This window comes from Chanodichthys erythropterus, chromosome 11 (assembly GCF_024489055.1).
Source record: "Chanodichthys erythropterus isolate Z2021 chromosome 11, ASM2448905v1, whole genome shotgun sequence".
NCBI lineage: Eukaryota > Metazoa > Chordata > Actinopteri > Cypriniformes > Xenocyprididae > Chanodichthys > Chanodichthys erythropterus.
This window is the reverse complement of record NC_090231.1, coordinates 57,067,904-57,092,506: the sequence shown is the minus strand read 5'-3', so window position 1 is coordinate 57,092,506 and position 24,603 is coordinate 57,067,904. Positions and strand designations below refer to the sequence as shown.

At 39.5% G+C, this 24,603-nt stretch overlaps 1 protein-coding gene across 5 annotated transcripts in view; it reads left to right on the top strand.

Moving 5' to 3' along the window:
- ampd3a (adenosine monophosphate deaminase 3a) overlaps positions 1-24,603 on the top strand; it is a 28,007-nt gene that overhangs the window by 654 nt on the left and 2,750 nt on the right. For 2 of the 5 annotated variants that reach the window (XM_067400182.1, XM_067400183.1), the window contains 12 exons: positions 7,468-7,690; positions 9,585-9,762; positions 9,898-10,063; positions 11,610-11,829; positions 11,908-12,037; positions 12,119-12,313; positions 12,399-12,530; positions 14,487-14,650; positions 14,751-14,877; positions 15,752-15,915; positions 22,014-22,134; positions 23,787-23,960. In XM_067400182.1, coding sequence (XP_067256283.1) covers positions 7,468-7,690; positions 9,585-9,762; positions 9,898-10,063; positions 11,610-11,829; positions 11,908-12,037; positions 12,119-12,313; positions 12,399-12,530; positions 14,487-14,650; positions 14,751-14,877; positions 15,752-15,915; positions 22,014-22,134; positions 23,787-23,960 — 1,994 coding nt within the window. Of the gene's footprint in view, positions 1-4,338; positions 4,461-4,848; positions 5,357-6,779; positions 6,819-7,467; positions 7,691-9,584; positions 9,763-9,897; positions 10,064-11,609; positions 11,830-11,907; positions 12,038-12,118; positions 12,314-12,398; positions 12,531-14,486; positions 14,651-14,750; positions 14,878-15,751; positions 15,916-22,013; positions 22,135-23,786; positions 23,961-24,603 lie in introns of those variants that run through there. The other 3 variants (XM_067400179.1, XM_067400184.1, XM_067400181.1) reach the window with 3 other exon arrangements.

The following is a 24,603-nucleotide window of genomic DNA, read 5'->3' as shown; positions in this document are numbered from 1 at the left end:
TAATTTAGCAAATGCCTTCCAAAGGAATCCAAATTCCTATTCAAAAGGAATGCTACAGAATAATTCATCCCAAGGAGCCAGTAACATATACACATTCTTGTTAAAGGACAAGCTAGAAGAAACATGTGACACCAACATGTGAAATTACACTGAGCGAGAAAAGAGTTTGTTTTGTTTGTTTAAAAACTGACATTCTTAATATAAAGAGACTGTGTTGCTTGCTTAAAATGAACCCAAAGTATGATGGAAATTAACATTTATTAATATGTTTAATGAATAATAATTAAACAATAAACATTTATTAAATTGCTTATTAATAAATGTTCACCTTTTGATTATTATTGTTGCCTCTAGTAATTATGTGTCTGATTTTTAATTTCCAGCATATTTTGGGTTCATTTTAAGCCAGACATATAGTCATTTTTAAACGATAGTTGGGTTAAATAAAACCACCCAGCACGTTGGTCAAACATTTAACCCAACCACTGGGTTAAAACAACACAATTGCTGGGTTTGTCCATTTTCAATCCAACTTGGGTTGTTTTTAAAGGGATAATTCACCCAAAAATGAAAATTTGATGTTTATCTGCTTACCCCCAGTGCATCCAAGATGTAGGTGACTTTGTTTCTTCAGTAGAACACAAATGATGATTTTTAACTTCAACCGTTGCGTTCTGTCAGCCAAATAATGCGAGTGAATGGGAACTCAATTTATTCAAAAAATTTAGTCAAAAAAACATGCACAGACAAATCCAAATTAAACCCTGCGGCTCGTGACGACACATTGATGTCCTGAGACACGAAACGATCGGTTTGTGTGAGAAACTGAACAATATTTACATAATTTTTACCTCTAAAACACCACTATGTCCAACTGCGTTCAGCACTCGCTTAGTAAGGTATGATTGCGCTCTGACAACGGAAGTGATGTCTCGCGCGTTAACAAATTAACATATTAATAAATGTTAATTTCCATCATACTTCAATGAGTGCTAGGGGGGTAAGCAGATAAACATCAAATTTTAATTTTTGGGTGAACTATCCCTTTAACCCAGCATTTTTTAGTGTAATGTACGTCTTGAGTCTTGACATGGCTGCAAAACAAGACTATACTTCTGGAACAAAGAACGAAGAAAGTACATATTTTTGTAAAAAAATAAAAATAAAAAAAAAATAGGGCACAATGTACTGTATTAATTTGACGGAATTTTCTGTATTTATTTTTTACAGGTGTTTTACCTGTATTTTGAATTTTTAAAGGTGCAATGTGTACATTTTAGGAGGATCTATTGACAGAAATGCAATATAATATACATAATTTTGTTTTCAGTACCTTACAAGACCTTACATAATGAACCGTTAATGAGCCATTTCTATCTACATACACCGCGGGTCCCCTTACATATTCATTTTGCGCCGCCATGTTTCTATGGTAGCCCTAAATGGACATTGCTCGACTGGCTACTCTCTGCTGTCTCAGACGACGACATCTTTGTCCTGTGTCGGCCACCGTAGCTTCTTTATATTGCAATTTGAATCCTCACCGCTAGATGCTGCTAAAATTTATACACTGCACCTTAAACCTTGAACTTAAAGGTGCCATCGAACGTTTTTTTACAAGATGTAATATAAGTCTAAGGTGTCCCCTGAATGTGTCTGTGAAGTTTCAGCTCAAAATACCCCATTGATGTTTTTTAATGAATTTCTTTAACTGCCTATTTTGGGGCATAATTAGAAATGCGCCGATTCAGGTTGCAGCCCCTTTAAATGCTCGCGCTCTCCGCTCCCGGAGCTCGCGCTTGCCTTACACAGTGCATAAACAAAGTTTACACTACTAATATAACCCTCAAAATGGATCTTTACAAAATGTTCGTCATGCATGTTGCATGCATGCGTCGGATTATGTGAGTATTGTATTTATTTGGATGTTTACATTTGATTCTGAATAAGTTTGATGGTACTCCGTGGCTAAAGCTAACATTACACACTGTTGGAGAGATTTATAAAGAATGAAGTTGTGTTTATGAATTATACAGACTGCAAGTGTTTTAAAAATGAAAATAGCGACGGCTCTTGTCTCTGTGAATACAGTAATAAACGATGGTAACTTTAACCACATTTAACAGTACATTAGCAACATGCTAACGAAACATTTAGAAAGACAATTTACAAATATCACTAAAAATATCATGTTATCATGGATCATGTCAGTTATTATTGCTCCATCTGCCATTTTTTGCTATTGTTCTTGTTTGCTTACCTAGTCTGATGATTCAGCTGTGCACAGATCCAGACGTTAATACTGGCTGCCCTTGTCTAATGCCTTGAACATGAGCTGGCATATGCAAATATTGGGGGCGTACATATTAATGATCCCGACTGTTACGTAACAGTCTGTGTTATGTTGAGATCGAGTCGCGAAATACGTACCAATGAGTACATATCACTGCAGTTTCGCTTCGAAATGTCCACTGAGTGGCGCTAAAAGCAGGGTTTTTTTTTTTTGGCCGGAGCAGATAATAGGGTGAATGCAGTACGTTTTTATGTTGCTTTTTAGACGAATCACCGCGGTTCTTGATTTGACATTTGCACTCTGTTGCGTTTTAAAATCCCACCGACACTATGCCTAAACCTACCCGATAGTGTTAACAAAAGCAAACGTGACGTAAGAAGTGTCCGCGATCCGTTATTCAGCTCGTCTAGATCTCTCGAGTCAGTCGCCTTTCACGGGATTCGTACCCAACTCCGTATCAGCTGAGCTACCGAGCAAGCTTACGGCCAAAAAAAGCGAAACGCATAGAGCCAGAAAGTACAAAGTACATTCGTTTACAAATCGGCACTCCGGTAAGAAGCGTTTTGAAGTCGTGACATGATATTGCGGGAGGAGACGCAAAAATGAGTCTTTATGAATCCATAATCCGATCCGTCATCGAAACGTGCGTGAAAACGAGCAAAAAATCTTAGCGACGTTTTACCGGCCTCTAGCGTTCGTTTCTGTCAGAAACTGCAGCGCGACGTACTCGTTGGTACATAATTTTGTGTCTCGCAAAAATGTGCCAACGGGTACGTCTCTCCCATGAGACCAGGTTGGTAAAATTACTGGATAATGTTCTGGTCATTTTCTGCCAGTAAATTATCAATTTTTTTAACGGGATTGTTTTTTTTTGTTTTTTTTTTACTGTGTTCCAATTCAGTATTACAACAAGCTGTTGTGTGACTCAAGTACTTTAAAAACAATGTCTGTTAGTGTAAATTAGCTAATTTAGAGAATTATTTATATATTTTTTGTATGTTTACCTAAGTCTTCTTCACTTTAAAACAATGCTGATCCAGATTTGGGTCAAAAAGTTGGCTTAAAAATTTAATTAAACAAAATGTAAACCAATGGTTGGGTTTGTCCATATTTGACCCAAATTTGAGTTGAATCAACCATGCCTTTTTTATTTATCATGCTGTTCTTTGGTTAGTAAATCACGCATTTAGAAAGCCAATTTGGCCGCATGTTATAGTTTTTCTGACAGCTAGATGGTGCCAGAGCATTAATATTAAAAAAGCAATTATTTAGCCGTCAACGAAAATTTGATTTTCGGTTCTTACTGCCAATTTAACGGGTTTTCCTTTACACATTTATATACATTTTTCATAACTTATTTGTTTCCTTGATGTTTTAATTCCATTATAGAAAACCGGCAGTGCACATTGCATACTGAAAACCATTGTAATTATGACAGTTATATTATTATTATTACTTATATACAATTTATAGAAATTGTGGGTTTCTTGCTAATAGGAAATGCTATTATTTATGGTTATGGATTGAAGTAAATTATGTCTTTTTTATTCAATGTTTAAGTAAATGTCAAAGACAACTACATAACCTGATACATTCTATGCAGTTATATTGGGGGCTTCTTGATGGCAAAGCACCTTTGAGCCATCAAATAGATCCACAGGTGCAAGAAAACAGAGTGGTAGTCATTCATTATTTACACAAGCATTTACAGCCTCTATGTAGCAATGCATTCAGAGAGACTTGCACAGCTTATATTACAGATTGTGTCTTCGGTTTAGCTCATGTATTCATCAACTCTGAACCTGCCTGTACTACATTAATCTCTGATGAAGCTTTGCACCACACAGATCCTTAAATTCCTTAGTCACATGATCAAGAACTCACACTAATCAATATGTGGGAGAGAGAATGAGATGGGGAGATATTCAAGCTGTACCTTAATTCCATCCTGACAAATCCAGTTCCTCCCCCAGCCCTGTAATAATACCCGACACATCACCATGATTGTGTCGCGACTCGTGTCCACGTGACCTGCTTCAGGTCAGGCTGGCTGGCGCACTTGGTCTGACAGAGAGAGTTGGGTAGGTTTGGCTGTTTGAGCTCCAGTTGGATAAGTTATGAGATAAAGCAGCGTTTACAGAGACATAAAGGACAACGGTCGGATCAGGTAAACCTACTTCCCCTTTTGTCCCTGCACACTGATTTTTTTGCAGTCTGCTTTCCATACCAGGGTATATGAGTGTGCGTAAGTGGGTCATGATGTGGACTTCAAACGTTCACTGTGTCTGAGATGACAAAGGGTTTGTTTATTCTATGGTTTCAAGTGGATGTGATACAAATAGATGCTGGGCATGTTCCCCTGCTCTGGGACAACATGACAGCACCCTTTCTGTCATCACACAGTTTAAGCTCTGCAGTAACCAAGAGGTATCAGTTTCAGGGGTGATTACCTCTAGAGTTTTAGTGACATGATGCCTCATGTAGACCCCTGCTAATGGCCAGCAGGACTGTTTATCTGGGGCTGAAATGATACGTGCCTAAAGCAAGGTCAGAGCTGGGATTAAAGGCTGTTCTCGGGGAGTGAGGGATGGCTGAAGCTGTCAAAGGAGATGCTCTTTTGGCCACAGATTGTTCACGTGAACAGTTGGGTTTCGGAGATCAGCTTGGATTTTAGGGGTAGTGAGGGAGTAATTCCCTCAAATGAGTTGGAAAAGCAAGTTTTGTATGTACGCATGAAATGGGTTGGGAGAACTGAGCAAGGTCCTGTTTGTAAGCGTTTCTCTGTAGGATCCAGGGTCACTTTTTGTTGACAGGCGGTGGTGACATATTCAAAGGATTAGTAGCTCTGTGGCCGTGAGGCTTTCTACCTCTTAAAATAGAGAGAGGGAGAGAGAGATACTCAAGAAAACAAAACCACAGTCAGACAACAGCAGTTTCTCAGAGTGCGACTGGTTATGGCCCATACCACACACATGCACACACAAACATATATACCAAGGAACACATCTGAAGTGCATCCGCTAAGAACAGCCGAAGCCGAGATGGCGGCGACGGGGGTTGAAGGTAAGAATGGCAGCAGTCGCACAGCTGTGCATGACAGAAGTAGAGCGAACCAGAACCAGTAACTATTTCCTGACAAGTCCTATAGTGCAGTGGTAGTGTAGAAGAACTTCCTTGTTGTCCTCGCAGTGTTTGATTCTAACATTGTGTCTACATCGGATGCGACCGTTGACGCGTCACATCACACCGTGCCGCGGCAGCTAAAAGCTGCGTATGTGGCAAAGCAACCATTGCAAAACCATTCGTCCTTCCTATAAGAAGTATCGCGAGTGCTTGGAGTACGTACCTCATAAATAGAACAAGGTATCAGTTTACTGTCGGAGATTTGTGTAGACATCCAGTTTAGACAACATCACTGATTATAATCTTTTGTCGCATCGCATCGCACTGCTCGTGTCCGGTGTAGACACAATGTAAGCAAAATTTGGGATGGAAACAGATGCAATAGTCTACCAAAACCAAATTGACAGAAGCTGATTTCATGGCCCTGTCAGCACTGTTTTTTTGAACAGACTTTGATTTCTCTGTTATGGAGAAGATATTGAAGCTTTTGATCTTATGGGGAGAGTGATTATGATTAAAAATTGATGGTAGTTTTTAGGGGTGTGACGATACATGTATTTGTCCTGAACCGTACAGTACAGACGTCATGGTTCGGTTCATTCAGTTAGACGATGAATACAGTCAGTTACAGGCGACCCACACTCCAATCCAGAAGGGGGCGCTCACGGTAATGCAACGCTGTTTGCTAACCGCCACCACAGGAGAAAGTGCAAAACAAGAAGAACAGACTATCTAGATATGTGAAATCTGTGAACCAGTGTTTCAACTGAGGAAAGACACCAATACAACAGTTTGAGAATAATCTCTCACGTAGCATTACATTTACCTCAGGCAAGGCATTTAGTGTTCACAGCATGTTAGTTCACTGGAGAAATGAACTCTAGAGGGAGCATTTCACTAAATAAATGCACTATTTTAGCTTATATATTCATTATATGTTCTTTACCTGTTAGTACTAATGTCTTATTTAAAATGTTTAAATAAATTTGTCATGAAAGTTATGACAGTAACTATGTAAATGATTATGTTTCAAAAATTAATTGGAGTAATAATTTTAGAATTGAACAAAAGATTACGTTTTGTTTTTTTGATTATTATATCTAAAAATAAATAGAAACTGAATTCAATAGTTTGGGCTCTGTTGTTAATCGTAACCTTTAATATTAAAGTAATGTGCAAGAAAGAGCTCCCTGTATATAGTTAAAGCATTAGCTGAGATAATCTCTTTTATCCTTAAGAAAATGTTAATTATAATTGAAATTATTTAAAGAGAGAGAGACAATTTGTTCAATAAAACACAGTTTAATAAAAAAAGAAGAAAAAAGAAGCAATTTTATGTTTAGTTTTCTTCCCCCTGCTGTAGGCTTCCGAACCCGTACCGAACCGTGTCTTCAGTACCGAGGTACGTACCGAACCATCATGTTTGTGTACCGTTCTCAGTCAATAGAGGTCGATGGAATATGCTCCAGTTTCATGCCAGATATACTCTGACTTGTTCTCAGATGTCGGTGGTATCTATGGCTACACAATCAATATGACAGGCACAAATTCTAATTGGTATGGAGTTTGTTAGAATGACCAAGATGAATGGAAACCTTGACAAAGGGATCTGGTTTTGGCCCAGGATAGCATTTGATGTGGCCACTTCGGACTATGTTCCTAACTGTTCAGGGAAAAGTCACACCCAAGGCTCAGACACTTGATCTGTCCTCACACGAGCATAACTGTTTTATAGGGCAGTGTGTCTGCAACTGGCCTAGTGACTTACTTTGCAGGTCTGAATCAAAGGCCTGGGAATGCACATGGCATCTCAGGACTATTTACAGCAAGCGTGTTGACATGAGCCTTGAAACATACATCAAAGTAGCCCTGTTGTTTTGAGCATGCAGTGACAGCAACTGAAGGACTAATACAGCTTTTTTGTATACTAAACACATGGTTTCAACATGACTTAAAAATGGGACATGCTTATGGGATTGGTGGACATATGTCTTCAGAGAAGACTTCATGAATTCAGCAGCTTAAAGTTACTTAAATGTGCCTCTTTACAGATATGCCACGGCAGTTTCCGAAGATTGCTCTGAGTGATGTGGATGAGGAAGTTCGTCTGCTGGCAGAGAAGGTGTATGCCTCGGCACTAAAGGAAGAGGACACAAAAGATGTCCTGTCCATGTACACTGTCCCTGAGGACTGTCCCATTGGCCTGCAGGAAGCCAAACAGAGGGAGCTGCTCAGAGAACTGGCTGAGCAACAGTCAGAAGAAAGTGCCAAACGGTCAGCATCATTTTGTTTTTTGCTGTAGACTGCTAGCAGTTGCTTCTTCCTGTTTGAAACACCAGGCCAAACCAGTAAATGGAGGACAAGCTGGTCTTTGGAACATGGTAGCTGGTTTGCTGCTAGCCAAATGTGGTCTTTTACCAGCTTGACCAATATGGTCTACATGGTTGCAACTAGGTCCAACAACTGGTCAACCATGCAGACCCAGGATGTCCAATCTTGCTCCTGAAGGGCTAATGTCCTGCAGAATGTTGTCCAACCTGCCACTGAATATCTGCGTGGACATTTCTAGTGATCCTGAATAGGGTTGGGTTGCACCGACTAATCACCTAGTCGACTTTCATGCTCTGTCATGACGCTTTAAGCTTGATGTCGACTAGTCGCTGATCATGGCCTATAGAGGGTGCAACAGAATAAGAAATCTTTGAAGTCCACATTTACACTCCGTATCCAACAGTAAATGACAAATAAATGCATACTCCGAAAGCACTCCACAAGATACCATCTGGATGCTCAATATTCACAGAGTGAATGCACGTTTTAACCAGATTATTGAAACTGTAAATTAATTGCCATTCTAAACTAATGCGCTGCTACATTGTAAAGCAGAAAGTATTCTTTGTTTTTTTACACGTACGCTAACAAACAGTCGAACGCCCAGCCTTGCAATGTATACTTCACTTGACTCGTGCGCATACACAGGCATTCAACCCAAGCACATTGCAGCAAATTGCAATACCTCTTTGAGTTACAACCCAACTTTGTATTCTTTCATGCTAAATGAAGGTACTTTCTAACCTCTTCACACAATCTCTCTCTGTGTAGGCCTCCATTGTGGCTGTAGCTTGCATGCGTTCCGTTCTGTTTATGCATTTTTTCTTCAACTACCCTGTGAATCGTTGCACCCAGGGCATCTTGTGGATAAAGCAATTACTGCAAAAAAATAAATAAATAAATGTGCAACCTGCACGCACAAAAGTTTGACAGTGCGCGTTCAGTACACGCATTCTATTCTGATGACGAAATTCGCGTCAAGCGCACTGTACGCTGACACTCGCATACAAGTAAAAAGTGAAGTATACTTTTGCCTTAACGCACACACATGCAGACATTAGCTTGCATATCACTTGCAGATCGCGCACACAGTAACATTTAGTAGTGCAGAAATCTACTGTCAACACTGTTCTGTGATTTATCAATAAAATAGCTTAGAAACTGAATAGTTCTAGCATATATTTCTTAGTAACTAAAACCCACAGCTTCACTATTAGTAGAGAGACAATGCCAGATAGAAATAATTCACACACAATCGCTCTCTCAATAATGCATTCATATAAATGTAATCTTTACTGTGCTACTATATCTGTATCTGATTTAGAACGAACAGAAATCTGTGAGAAATATAACGACCCAAAGACAAAATAACTGATGAAAATGAGCTGTTTTGTACAATAGCCTTGTGGGCAGCACTGTCATGTGCCATAGCTGTGCACAAGGCGACCCACATTCGAGTCTCAGTTCGAGGTTCAGGCTTATTTGTTCATTAATGATGTCCATCAGAAACTAGTCGACAGAGACTTTAATCACATGAATGTCGACTTTAAAAAATCTGAAGTTGCTCAACCCCTAATCCTGAATACCTTTTATTAGCTGGTTCAGGTGTGTTTATTTATGGTTGAAGCTAAACTTTGCAGGACAGTGGCCCTCCAGGATTGGAAACCCCTTGTACCAGTTAATGACCTTAAATGACCACCTTGGTGTCAAACGTGTCAAACCAGCTACCATCAGAAGCTGGATTTCGTTGGATTTCCCAACAGGGCAATTAATAATACATGTGCTTATTGAATTAATAATTTAATTTTTAGCCCCCATTCACTTTAATCCTTTGTAGGAAGAAGAGTTTTAAGATTATTCGATCTCAGTCTATGTCACTGCAAATCCCATTAAGTACGGAGACTGTCCGGGGTGTGGTGACCCCCCTCATTTCCCCTTCCTCTACCTGCTCCTCCATCTCACAAAATTTCCCGGAGTATCAAAGAGTCATCATTAGCGGAGACTACTGTGCTGGGGTGTGTATTATTAGAATGGACAATCAACCACCTTTCTCTACTTTCTGTCATAATTTGTTGAAAGTTAAGGCTCTTTTAACAGCTGATCATGTTTTAACAATCATGTTTTGTCTTACGATCCCTGTGCACTTGCAGATTACAGTTGAGGATTATGAGCAAGCAGCTAAAAGTCTGCTGAAAGCTCTCTTTATTCGAGAGAAATACTCAAAACTGGCATATCACCGGTTCCCACGGACCACTGCACAGTTCCTACGTATCGCAGCAAATGAAAGGTGGACAGAAGAAGATGAAACCCTTCCAGGTACATCTGCATTTGCTCAAGGTTCATAACCAGACGTGAAATGGAGACCATGTTCTCTTTCTAGGATTATTTATGGCTCTGTAAACATTCCAGTGGAATTTCTGTTTACCAAAAAATCTGACTATATTTGCTTGATGTTCCTCTTTAGTCCCCGCCTAAAGTCCCTTCCCAAGACATCATCGTTGAAGTAATTTTAGACGACATTTGACATGAGTTATGTGTAGTTCAACTAAGAACACTTAAAGAATGGGAACTATTCTTGAATGGCAACGATTCTGATGTGAAAAACAGTATTTTTTATGATGATAACCAGCACGGGATACAGTATTGATCTTCTTACCAACTTAAAGGCAAAATATGTAAGATTTTTAGATTAAAATATCCAAAAACCACTAGAACAATGTCATTTATTTTGTTGACTTGTGTACTTTATCCCAAATGTTTCCAACGATGTTTAAATCCAGAGAAATCAGCCATTTTAACCAGGACACAGACCGTGTACTTGCATCTCCTGTGAATGACGCCATATCCGCATTATCCTCGATTACCAGTTTTACTTTTATAGAAACCATGGAATAACAAAAACACTTTAATATATTATGTGTTTTATTAGACAGGTGAGCAGCTGTTTAGATACATTCATCAACAGAAAACTAATCATTGTTATACAGCTCAACACAGTTAGTCTCATTGTTTGAATCGCTTGTTTTCTTGTGTACAATATTTGTACCTCAGAGACTACACTATTCTGTCAAGTGGCTAGCATAGCATAATCAGAGAGAGCTTTCTCCGCCATACAATATATTTTAAAATTAATTGCATGTCATTTAGCAAAATAAGCATAATACTGCAGCATAAGCATAATAAAAAAAGCTCCATTGGACTCCCGCGGCTCTCGGCCCCGCCCTGCTTCGTACCACGAATTGTTAATAAAACTTTAATACATTAGCTCATTATTAAACATGATTTCTGCCCAAGTTCGTCATATTCCTTTCCATCGAGGTGAAGACGACAATTCCCATGATTCAAACCTCATTCATGGCATCATCAAGCTACACCTTTGTTTTGAATAAGCGACCTCTAGTGGCGAAAATTACATAATGTGCCTTTGACCAGCAAGACTTTCTTGGTCAACCAGCTTCACTAAGACTTGCTTAGCTTCTTTTTCTTTCTTTCTTTCTTTCTTTCTTTCTTTCTTTCTTTCTTTCTTTCTTTCTTTCTTTCTTTCTTTCTTTCTTTCTTTCTTTCTTTCTTTCTTTCTTTCTTTCTTTCTTATTTGAAAAGTGAAAGTGACATGTGAAGGCACAAGTGATAGGAGTAGTGATTAGTGAACTGTGCACACACACACACACACACACACACACAGAGCAGTGGAAGCCTTTTTGCTGTGGCATCCAGGGAGTGATTGGGGGTTTGGTGCTTTGCTCAAGGGCGCCTCAGTCATTTCCTGCCAGTATTGAGACTCGAACCCACAACCTTCGGGTTAACAGTCTGACCATGACCACGACTGCTCTCTTCCTCTCTCTAACCCTTCTGCTTTCCACAGATATCTGTCCCTGCCCTGGTGAGGGAGAGGACCCTTACAGTATGGAGAATATTCCAGAGAACCTAAATTATCAGATGAAGATGAAAGATGGCATTATTTATGTTTATGAAAGCAATGAAGCTCTGAGTATGAACAAACCACGCTGTCTGCCTTATCCAGACCTGGAAACATTTGCCATTGACATGAGTCATGTGCTCGCCATGATCGCTGATGGGCCTACGTAAGTCTCCAACCAACATCAATTCTCTGTATTTGCATATTCGAGATGTAAAGCTGAACATATTTCTTCTTTAAACAGTAAGACCTACTGCCATAGACGACTAAACTTCCTTGAGTCAAAATTTTACCTACATGAAATGCTCAACGAAATGGCTGAACTAAAAGAACTCAAGGGTGTTCCTCATAGAGATTTCTACAATGTCAGAAAGGTATAATCTGAAACACTCATTGTTTTATGTAAATTTGATATCCCCTGCGGTCTAAAAATGTACACAAATGCTCACTTACAGGTAGACACGCATATTCATGCAGCAGCATGTATGAGCCAGAAACACCTGCTTGATTTCATCCAAACCACCAATAAAACTGATGCAGACAGAGTCGTCCTGGAGAAGGCAGGGCTTAAACTAACTCTCAAACAGGTGTTTGAGAACCTGAACATGGACCCTTATGATCTTACTGTAGACTCCTTAGATGTTCATGCCGTAAGTAAAGTCTTATTTATATGCTTACAGCCCTAGGATATGCTAGCGGCTTGTACAGTATACATCATCTTTAGTGTATTCACAGGGCAGACAAACCTTTCATCGCTTTGACAAATTCAACTCCAAGTACAATCCAGTAGGAGCAAGTGAGCTGAGGGAAATCTACTTGAAGACCGACAATTACATCAAAGGAGAGTATTTCGCCCGCTTGGTCAAGGTATAGTCATTTTGTCATAACAACTCATCAGTCAAACTATACACAAGCACCATGTTTATATTATTATATTAATGCATTTCAATGTTTCAAGTTAATTTTGTAAAAATGTCTTATCAGTGTAAAAGTCAACATTGTGAGGTTCAAAAATGTAAACTTAAAGGGTTAGTTCACCCAAAAATTAAATTTATGTCATTTATTACTCACCCTCATGCCGTTTCAAACCTGTAAGACCTTCATTCATCTTCAGAACACAAATTAAGATATTTTTGATGAAATTCGTGAGCTTTCTGGCCTCTGATTGAGTGGAATGTTATTACAGCTTTCAAGGTCCAGAAAGGTAGAAAAGAGATTAAAATAGTCCATGTGACTACTGTGGTTCAAACTTAATGTTATGGAGTGACGAGAATACTTTTTGTGTGCAAAAAACAAACAAAAATAACAACTTTATTCAACAATTTCTTCTCTTCCATGTCAGTCTCCTACACTGTTGACGTTTGTCGTGGAAATTCTCAATACAAATCTGACTTCATCACTGACAATTTAAACAACTCCTAGTTGTTAAAATAATACTACAGTATCTCGAGGTAATTCCCTGAATTCCTGAATACTTACAATACAATACAATACCTCCCTGAAGTATGGCGACGGCGTCCCGTCAAGAAACTACTATCACTATTCACTTTAGCTGTTACTTTTGTTGTCTTTTGAGCATAGGATCTTCTATTTCTTAGCTGCGCAGCATATACCTGACACAACTTCCAAGTTGCTGTTTGTAGAAATGAAGTTTTATTTACGGCCGGGAGGTCACTCGTCACAACAATAGAGTGAGTCTCCCTGAATAGAAAGATACATGCACATTTAAGTCTTACAGTTGAGTAAAAATCAATGTCTTCTTCACTGTGATTTGTTCTGGTGATTGGTTTGTAATGATCTAAGCTAATCATATCACTGGTCTTTGACCTGAGCATCCTTAAGCCCCAGGTATACTTCACTTTCCGCACCCGGAAGCGTAACGGGCACAGTCGCGTTGCACTCCCACCGTCCGCGTGGTCTCGAAATTTGGGCTGCACGCGGACGGGGTGTGCGGCCAGCTGCTAGCCCTCCGCATGGCGAAAATTATGTCACGCAGACGGCTGAAGTATACCCGGGGTTTAGTCTGCATTTTCTGTACATTTCATGTTGACATAAAATATTTCTATCACATGTTGTAAACACAGTGCAGAGCTTCCGGGTTCTAAATCAGAACAAAGCCATTAGAACAAAATAAAGTTGTTATTTTTGTTTGTTTTTTTTGTACACAAAAGTATTCTTGTCACTTTATAACATTAAGGTTGAACCCCTGTAATCACATGGACTATTTTAAGGCCGTGTTTCCACCAAAGTGTTTACTTTTCAGAGGCTAGCATATTTTTCCAGTTGTTTTCAATGGGAGCACCGCTTTTTTTAAAACAGCAGTAGCGTAACAAGCCGTTGAGCGTCTATTTCACACTGAAGTGCTGAGCGCTCTGAGTATGCGTAAAACACAGCACAAATACTTTACATTGTATGGACATTTTTATATAGAAACAATACAGAAACAAACTTTGTGAAATGAGATACTAGTAACACTTCCATGGATACTCCGTTTCATAGCAAGCAAAGTCTTAGCTGAAAGTTGAAAGTGGTAATAATGTTGAAGTCTATCAGAGGCCGGAAAGCTCTTGGATTTCATCAGAAATATCTAAATTTTTGTTCCAAAGATGAAAGAAAGTCTTTTGTCGGGTTTGGAACGACATTAGGGTGAGTCATTAATGACAGAATTTTTTGGTGAACTAACCTTTTAAATAACGTTAGTTCAGAGACAAGAGTGACAATTCTAGATTGAGAGGGTAAATGTTTTTTTATTTTATAACTTATTTTTGTTGCACCCATATATTTCCCATTTAAAAGTCTCCAGTGTCTTTTTGTCTCTTTTAGGAAGTAGCCCATGATCTGGAAGAGAGCAAATATCAGCATGCCGAACCACGACTGTCCATCTATGGTCGTTCCCCTGAGGAATGGGAAAGTCTCTCCCATTGGTTTATTCAGCACAAAGTGTACTCTCCAAACATGCGCTGGATCATTCAGGTGCCCAGAATATAGTAAGTAGCTACTTAATTCAAAATATTTTCAGTATTTTTCAGAAAGTTTATATCTTGTTTTACAGTACAGTAGTAATGTTATTGTGCTTTTTTCTTCCAGTGACATTTTCAAGTCACGTAAGTTGATCCCTAATTTTGCCAAGATGCTTGAAAACATTTTCCTTCCTCTATTTGAGGCTACAGTGAATCCTCAGGACCACAAAGAGCTCCATGTATTTCTAAAATATGTAAGTTCATAATAGATGTAGAATTGTAATAAATGTACCTATGGTAAACTTTATAAAAAAAATAAAAAAAAACACACACATGGCCAAATGTATTTGGACACTCCCTTCTAATGACTTGGTTTGAATAATACAGTCATCCCATTAAATGCAAATCTTATTTTGTACATTTTAGAGAATTGTGTGCTTTCAACTTTTCAAACAAGTTTAGGGAGGATATTTTGTGCTCCAGCATGAAAAATGTGACTGGTCTGCACAAAGCCCAGATCTGAACCCCTCTCGACATATTTTCAAGGATTAATTAAAATGACAACCACGAGTCAGGCCCCATTAGCCAACGTCTGACCTCTGACCAATGCCTGACCTCACTAATGCTCTTGTGTCTGAATGGGAGCAAATCCCTGAATCCATGTTCCAACATCCTTCTCAGAGGAGTGGAGGTTGGTGTCCACATACTTTTGTCCATGTAGTGTAGAAGTTTTAATTATACCATGATCATATACTCTAAAAAATGCTGGGTTAAAAACAATCCAAGTTGCCTTGAAAATGGACAAACTCAGCGATTGGGTTGTTTTGACTTAGTGGTTGGGTTAAATGTTTGCCCAACATGCTGAGCAGTTTTATTTAACCCAACTATTGTTTAAAAATTACTATATAGCAATACTTGAGTTAAATAAAACTACCCAGCAGGTTGGGCAACCCATTCTCTGGGTTAAAGCAACCCAATCGCTGGGTTTGTCCATTTTCAACCCAACTTGGGTTGTTTTTAACCCAGCATGTAGGTATTTCGATGTTAGAACTTCATTTGTGCACTTCAGATAATTCATTTTGCAAGACTTTATCACACATCACTCATTGGATGTCCATTCTTTCTCAGGTGACTGGCTTTGACAGTGTGGATGATGAATCCAAGCATAGCGATCACATGTTCTCTTATAAGAGCCCCAAGCCTGAGCAATGGACAACAGATGACAATCCACCCTACAGCTACTACCTCTTCCACATGTATGCCAACATCATGGTCCTCAACAACCTCAGGAAGTATGTGCCCCATTATATCTGTTCCACACACCGGCTGGAAAATTCCATTAGCTGGTTACATATCCCATAACAATAGGAGGGAAAAAGTCTGCACTAAAGGGGGAAGTAAACAGAGACTACTTTAATATTTGCAAGAAAGTTATTCTATTAAACCCTCAGGCTTTAATAAACCTTGAATAAGAACTGGAAGGTATTCAAGAACAAATTATTTCCAATTGCACCATCTATAAATACCACTGTATCAGTAATACACACATATTGGGTTACAACTGAGATACTGTTAAGCCTGTGGAATAGTCAAACAAACTGACATCATCTTTCCACTTTATAAAGGATGGATTATGGACTGGGTCAATGACCCAGTGTCCTCTGAATGCATTGAAGTGCTATACATTTATTCACACAGGAATTAAAATTGCAAGAAACAATTAATATGCTGCAGAAAAAGGCCTAGCCAGAAAGTTTAAAGTAGGTTTAAAGTTTGAAATTGTTTGGATGGATGGATGGATGGATGGATGGATGGATGGATGGATGGATGGATGGATGGATGGATGGATGGATGGATGGATGGATGGATTCAGTAGTTACGCACAAAAATATTAACTGTGTTCGTTCTGTCACTAACACTAATTACATAAACATCATGATTATTGGTGAGTTTTCACTGTAATCAAATCGGCACAGTTTTGTTTAGAAAAACTCCAGCAAATTCAGTCATTTTAAGCCATAAAAATCAGAAGGAAAAAAGTCCTGTGAAATCCTGGTCGGACTGAAAAGTGCATTCTGAACACTTTATAGTAGCTGTGTTGTTGTATGCTAGTCATCATAGTGCATTCTATCCCTTTAGCAATATACACTTATACACCGGCCACTTTATTAGGTACAGTACACCTTGATAGTTCTGGGTTGGACCCCCTTTGGCTTCAGAACTGCCTTAATTCTTTGTGGCATAGATTCAACAAGGTGCAGAAATCTCTCGTTCCTTCACATCCCAAAGGTCCTCTACTGGATTGAGATCTGGTGACTGTGGAGGCCATTTGAGTACAGTGAACTTATTGTCAAGTTCAAGAAACCAGTTTGAGATGATCTGAGCTTTGTGACATGGCCTGTTATCCTGCTATAAGTAGCCATCCGAAGATGTGTACACTGTGGCTATAAAGGGCATATAAATAATGCTCAATTGGTACCTAAGCCTAAAATATACTTCAGCCTTCGATGTGCGCACACCGTCCACATGACGTGATTTTCATCATCGGGGGGTCCGCAGACGTCCGCACACTCCGTCCGCATGCAGCCCAATTTTTGAGACTGCGCAGACAAGAGTTGCCAGGTTTTCACAACAAAACCCACCCAATTGCTACTCAAAACTAGCCCAAAACTAGCCCAATCGCAATTCAAGGGTTAGCCCCTGGTAAAAATCGTGTTCCGGGGGGTAAAATCTGCGTTTTTAGTGGCATTCCCCTGGTAAAATTCACATTCCAGGGCCTAAATATCATGTTATTTGGGGTCGCTTCAACCCCCGGACATGAAAAACAATCTGGGACAACAGTGTTAAAGTATACTTTACTTTTTATACTTTATTTGTCCCTATAAAGGGAAAATTGTCTTGGGCAATACAGGTTAAAGCTGCACAACATAACACTCACATAAATAACAATCACACAATCATGTCCTTTGATTTGAATTCAACAGCCTTGTAGCCAGAGGAATGAAAGAATTTCTGTAGCGGTTGTATCTAAACCTTGCAGTGCGGAACCGTCGACCAGATGGAAGTAATTCAAATTCAGGACAAAGTACATGAGATGGGTCCAGAGTCATTTTCCTAGCCTGTTTTAAAGCAATTTTGTTAAATATGGATTGAAGATTGGGGTAAACCCCCAAACCAACCACCTTCATTGCTATATGCACCAGCCGATTCAATTGTGATCTAAAGGTAACTGTCAAATTACCAAACCAGGCGGCTATGCCATACAATAAGATGGATTCGATACAGGAATGATAAAACAACAACATTACACTCCGAGTGACACCAAAAAGTCTAAGCCTACGTAAAAAGTACATTTTTTGTTGCACCTTTCGACACAGATTATCCACATGTACTTCCCATGAGAGTTTATCATCAATAAGCAAACCTAAATATTTGTATGAAGCAACCTGTCTAATGGACTCATTGTTAATCACAATAGGTGAATGGTTTCCCACTGATCTAAAATCAAAAATCATTTCCTCTGTTTTTCTAACATTAATTACAAGACTGTGTTCTTTACTCCATGTAACAAACTTATTAATCTCAGTAGTATAATGTTGAATGGCCTCATCCTCATACAGAAGACCAAGAATGGCAGTATCGTCTGAGAATTTGACAACAATATTCCTAGGATGGTGACTCCTGTATTCATTAGTATACAGTGTAAATAAAAGTGGTGAACATACACATCCCTGGGGTCACCCAATACTGATGGACCTACACTCAGAAAGAGTCTGCTTGATTTTAACTTGCTGAGTCCTATCAGTAAGAAATGCATAAAACCATTTAATACTATATTGGTTAACAGCCATACTACTTAGTTCGGAAAGCATGAGGTGTGGCTGCACAGTATTAAAAGCAGAGCTTAAGTCAAGAAAGAACAACTTGGCATAAGCCTTAGGATCCTCCAGATGTTTTAGAACATGATGCACCACAGTAAGGATAGCATCATCAGTGCCCCTATTGATTTGATAGGCAAACTGATAAGGATCAAGAAGGTCTTTAACCTCTTGTTTAAGCTTCCACACCATCATCTTCTCCAAACATTTCATCACAACACAGGTTAAGGCAACTGGGCGATAATCGTTATACTCTTGAGGACTAGATTTTTTTGGAACTGGTATAATAATTGATTTTTTCCAAATATCTGGAATGATGTGCAAATCAATGGACCTCTGAAAAATATCCACCCATGCAGGAGCTAATTCATCTGCGAAGGTTTTCAAAATAAAAGCAGAAAAAACATCCGGCCCTGTTGCCTTCATAATGTCAAGACTTTTAAAAACCTTAACAATATCTGTCAAATTCATTTGAGGTTTAGATACAGAATTGTCAATCTTAATATCCCCCAGTACAATCACTACAATCATGAGAATTAGCATTGAACCTACAGTAAAAATCATTCAGTTCATTTGCCAGTATCTCATCATTTACAACCTGCATACTTATCCTTTTAGGTGTCATATTAGTTATACCCCTTACCTTAGACCACAACTTTTTTGGATTTTTCCTCAGATCATTATCAATTAAATCTCTGTAATTCTTACGAGCTTCTCTTACTTTCTGGTTAAGCTTTTTCTGTGCCAATTTTAAAAGTTGAGGGTCCCGTTGTTTAAAAGCCAAATGTTTCTGATTTATGCACTCTTTAACCTCCTTGGTAATATAAGGCTTGTTATTTAAATAATGTCTAACTTGTTTGGTTGGAATCACAGAATCTATACAGAATTTAACATATGCAGACCTGATTTCATTATGCCTGTCAATATCTGGATCATACAACACCTCCCAGTTAGTACATAGAAAACAGCCTTTCAATATCTCCACTCTTTCTGGAGACCACAGTCTCACCACCCTATTCCTAGGCTTATTTGACTTCAGCAAGGTACGGTAAACAGGAATAAGATGCACAGTATTATGGTCCGAGTTTGCTAATGGTGGGTTAATTTTCACAGTAAATGCATTTGTTATATTCCCATAACACCTGTCCAAAATATTAATACCCCTTGTATTAGAATTAACATATTGTTGAAAACCTGGAAGAAATCTTTCAAGATGACAATGATTCATATCACCCAGAACAAACAGAGGGGCATTTGGTGTACATTGGAGCTGCTGTTGCACGCACTCAGACACCTGCATCGCAGCTCTCGCTGCATTTCCATCCGGTGGCACATAGACAGATAACGCAGATGACAATATTGCCAAACTCACGTGGCAGATAAAAAGGTCGTAAGCTTATGCACAGCAGTTCCACGTCACTATCACTGATGGTCTCCCTCACAGTAATACAGCCACACCACCGATCGTTGATATAAGCACAAACCCCACCTCCACAGGATTTTCCTGACCTAACGAGATCTCTGTCCGCACGCACCAATGTGAAACCATCCACTTGAACGTAGGCATCAGGGACGTCAGGCTGAAGCCACGTCTCTGTCACAGCCAAGATGCATGCGTCCCGAAACTCATAACGAAAAGTTGAATTAATCCGAAGTTCGTCCATTTTATTTCGTAGTGAACGGGCATTAAACAAGATTATTGAAGGCAGAGCTGGACGATTTCCTCTCCTCCTCAAACACTGTCGTACTCCTCCCCGTTTACCTCTGCGCCGAACCATACCTCTAGCTCGTGGCGAAGCAAATAACTGCTGTTGTGGTCGTCTCCGTAGCTCTTCGGGTAAATGAGGCAGATTAGCGGGTGATTCAGAACGCGTACCAGTGAAGCACAATGCCATAAGCGCCTCCCGGGTGTAGGAGATGCCGTCCTCTTCGTGACCATGTGCCGCCGGAGTTGCTTTCGTAACAATGGAAAACAAAGCAATTCCCATCCAAAGGACACGCATGAGTGCAGTCATCTTCCAATCTTCTAATTGAACAGTTTCGATAGCCACAAAAACCTCCTTTCCAACACAAATTGTGCAGCTACCTGTTGCCCAGGTCACCTGCTGAGCAGCACCCCGGAAGTAATCCCCTCAAAGTAGCCCAGTTCCGCGGGAAGACCGCAGACTTGGCAACACTGGCACAGACAGTTCCACGCTCACGGCAAAAGGAGTGCGCAAGACAGAGCGCAAGACCAGGCAGCATCTTCTATTGTCCAGTTTTGATGAGCCTGTGTGAATTGTAGCCTCAGTTTCCTATTCTTAGCTGACGGGAGTGTACGGTGACCAGATTTCTCATGGTGGAATATGGGGCGGGATGTACAGGCAACTAAAAATCGTGGATGGGACACTAAAAATAGAGCTGAAATACGGGACTGTCTCTAGACGTCTGGTCACCCTATGAGGAGTGGCACCTGTTGTGGTCTTCTGCTGCTGTAGCCCATCTGCTTCTAGGATCTGCTTTTTTGGCCCATTCTCTGTAAACCCTAGAGATGGTTGTGAAAATCCCAGTGGATCCCAGTTTCTGAAATACTCAGACTAGCCCATCTGGCACCAACAACCATGCCACATTCAAAGTCATTTAAATCACTTTTCTTCCCCATTCTGATGCTTAATTTAAACTTCAGCAGATCATTTTGACCAGCGCTGCATCCAAAATCGAATACTTCCCTGCTGTATAGAATGTGAAAAACTGTACGCCAAAAGAGTAGTATGTCCAAATACATAGTACTCAAAAAACAGTAGTCGGAAAGTCCTTGGATGACTTTCGCCGAGATTCTGAAGTGCACATCCGAGGGACACTTTACTATCCCATGAGGATTTATGAATGGCAGTGAAGCGACGCAACTGATGCTGGTAGGTCACGTGACAGTAACAACATGGCAGATGTTGAATGTCTGAATTTCATTTATACTACCCATATTCATACCATATAGAACATACTTTTTTAATGGTCGTGAAGTAAATTCAAATTCAAAGATACTTAGACAGTATGCGAGTTCAGACCCAGCACATGTCCACATGCCTAATTGCATTGAGTTGCTGCCATGTGATTGGCTGATTAGATATTTGCATTAAATGTAGTTCCAAATGTAGGTTCGGGGGGAGCGTAAACATTCAGTCCTGTCAATCATTACGAGCCTATATCGGCAGCAGTCACTGCGTCATCCCACCAACAATTCTTCCAGCATCCTCCCTCTTTCCCATCTCCTCCTCTATTTCTCTTATTCTCCCTCTGCGCAGTACCTTTATAGGGGGGTTTAGCTCGGAGCTCGAGCCGAGCCTTGGGTTCGAGCCTCCTTCGAGGACAGCAAGCCAAGTTTGTTTACCTTTAACTATTAAGACTGAATGGGCAGGTGAACAGGTGTGCCTAATAAAGATGATTTCTTCTTTTCTTGTTATTTTGACATTATATTTCCAACAGTAGGGGGCTTATAATGTTTTCAACTTGTACATATGTGTGTGTTGTCACAGGGAACGTGGTCTTAGTACCTTTCAGTTCCGTCCACACTGCGGAGAAGCTGGTTCTATCACCCACCTGGTTTCAGCTTTCCTCACTGCAGACAACATCTCTCATGGCTTAAACCTGAAAAAGGTCAGTAGTAGATTAGTAGAAGTAGAAGATTAGCCCAAACTACAGTGCTCAACGGCACTTAAAAATGATGAAAATTAGGCAGTGCACTTTTGAAAGTGTAATGCAATTTTCTGACCAGATGAAAGATAACTTTTAATTGTGAGAGCATATTAGTCAAACTAGCAAATATCTTGTACTTTAAAGGGGTTATGAAATGAGAAATCAACTTTTCCTTGAGCTTTTGATACATAAGAGGTCATGTAAAACTTCCTTGTTAGTACAATAAAAGCTTTTATTGACACCAGGCCCAGCGAATGACTGATCCTGGAATGTGCTTATCAATAGATAGTGAAACGCCGCCACCAAAAAAGAAATCAACGCCTATTTCATCATTGCAACATTAGCCCCGCCCACTGGTGTGTTAGTGAGATGAAGAGGAGATAAGAGCGATACAGGACTAAAATAACATTACCTTTCAAAGGATCCTAATGCAGGAATATGGTTATTTATTTTCAACAATGTGAATGTCTCAGTTGAGCATTATTTATGTGTATTCGGTTCATTTCACTGTGAATTCTTTGATAAATCAGTCACATTTTAGCGCAGGCTTTGCAAACAGACTTTTACAGTATGGACTCGGCAGTAATGCAACAACATGTCAGTAACTGTGTTCATTCTAATGCCTGATCTGATATTAATGATTCATGTACAGTCAGATGATCTTTGTCAGTAAATCAAACCAGTGACTAAACGCTCAACTTCACCTTGTTTCTCTTAGTAGGATGAAAGTAATCTGTTATTTAAACAGTGATTCAATTATATATAGAAAGTGATCAAAGAACGCTCCCCTTACAATCGCTGGAGCTGTCAATCAAACAGCGCTAGTTTATCAGTGACTGAGTTCTGGACTCGTGCCAAAACTCCCGTTTTATTTAACAAATCTCATATTTACATCATGTTTACACTGTTAGTTATGATGGAAGCATTCGTTAGTGTGCAGAAATTGAGTTGCAATGACGAGATCACTGCTTTCATGAGCTCAACAACATGTCTGTGATCGGCTACAATGTTCATCACTGCAACCTTTCATGCCACGATCTAAATATAATGCCATAGATCTAAATATAATGCTATTATCAACACTTTTCACGATTAGTTAACCTTGCTGTAATAGGAAAAATGTGCTAAAAGTTTTCAAAAGTGTAATACTTAGCCAGTCACAGCAGTGGACGTTTACACTGAAGTCTCACAGCAGACACGGACCTTAAAACAGAGCGTTCAAATCGGAGGGCTAAAATCAGGGTAGGAAAAATGCCTGTGTGAATGAGTGCACCCCAGGAAACATTATAAAACAATAAAACAACACAATTCATGACCCCTTTAATTGATGGTGGCAGCATAGAGGAGGAAAAGAGTTCACTAAGAGTTCATATCCTTGGCCCGAGTCTATTAATGAAGCAAATGCAGATGTGACGTGTTTTACCAATTGATTTGACTATGTACTTGTGTTAGTGATGAGCCCAGAATCAATGGAGCCTCTGCTGCTGTATAGAAACATGCAAATGAAAGCAGGCTGATCTAAGAGCCTGATCAGAGCATTTGAAATGATAGATGGAAGCTATCATACTTAACACATATGTGTGTGTGTGTGTGTGTGTGTGTGTTTTTTCCAGAGTCCTGTGCTGCAGTACCTGTATTATCTTGCCCAAGTGCCCATTGCTATGTCCCCTCTGAGTAACAACAGTCTGTTCCTGGAATACTCCAAGAACCCACTGCGAGAGTTCCTACACAAAGGCCTGTGTGTGTCCCTCTCCACTGACGACCCTATGCAGTTCCACTACACCAAGGTCAAATTACAACCATCTTACACACTCTTAAAAATAAAGGATATTTATTGCCATTGCAGGTTCCATGAAGAACCTTAAACATCCATTGAATCTTTCCATTGCACAATAGGTTCTGTATAGTGGAAAAGGTTCTTTAGAGTCTTAGGGTTCTTAGGGACCAGAAATTGTTCTTCTATGGCATCGCTGTGAAAACCCAATTTAGGATCATTTTTAAAAGTGTAGCTGGACCCCAATTTCCTACATTTGAAGTACATTTTCCTACCTGAAGTACCCCCTAAAATTTTAAATAATGCTCTAACCTCTCAATAAATATATTTTTAACCAAGTTAAGCCTGATATATGAAGTGGAATAGATATTGACAGGAATGTGAATAGAATTTTAAAAAATATAATTTGTAGTCAGCTGAAACGACTCAATGGCTACATTTACATGCACCCAAATAATCCATTTGTAATCGGCATTGTGATGGCTCAATTGGATTGAAAATTGGATTCACGTAAACACCTTAAATGATCTGATTGAGCTCGATCTGAATGAAATTTCGATCGGATTGGAAGGGGTGGTTTATTCCTTTTCTAATACGCTTGAATCCGACTACTTTCTCAATCAATCAGAAGTCACATGCACAGTGCAATTTAAAGG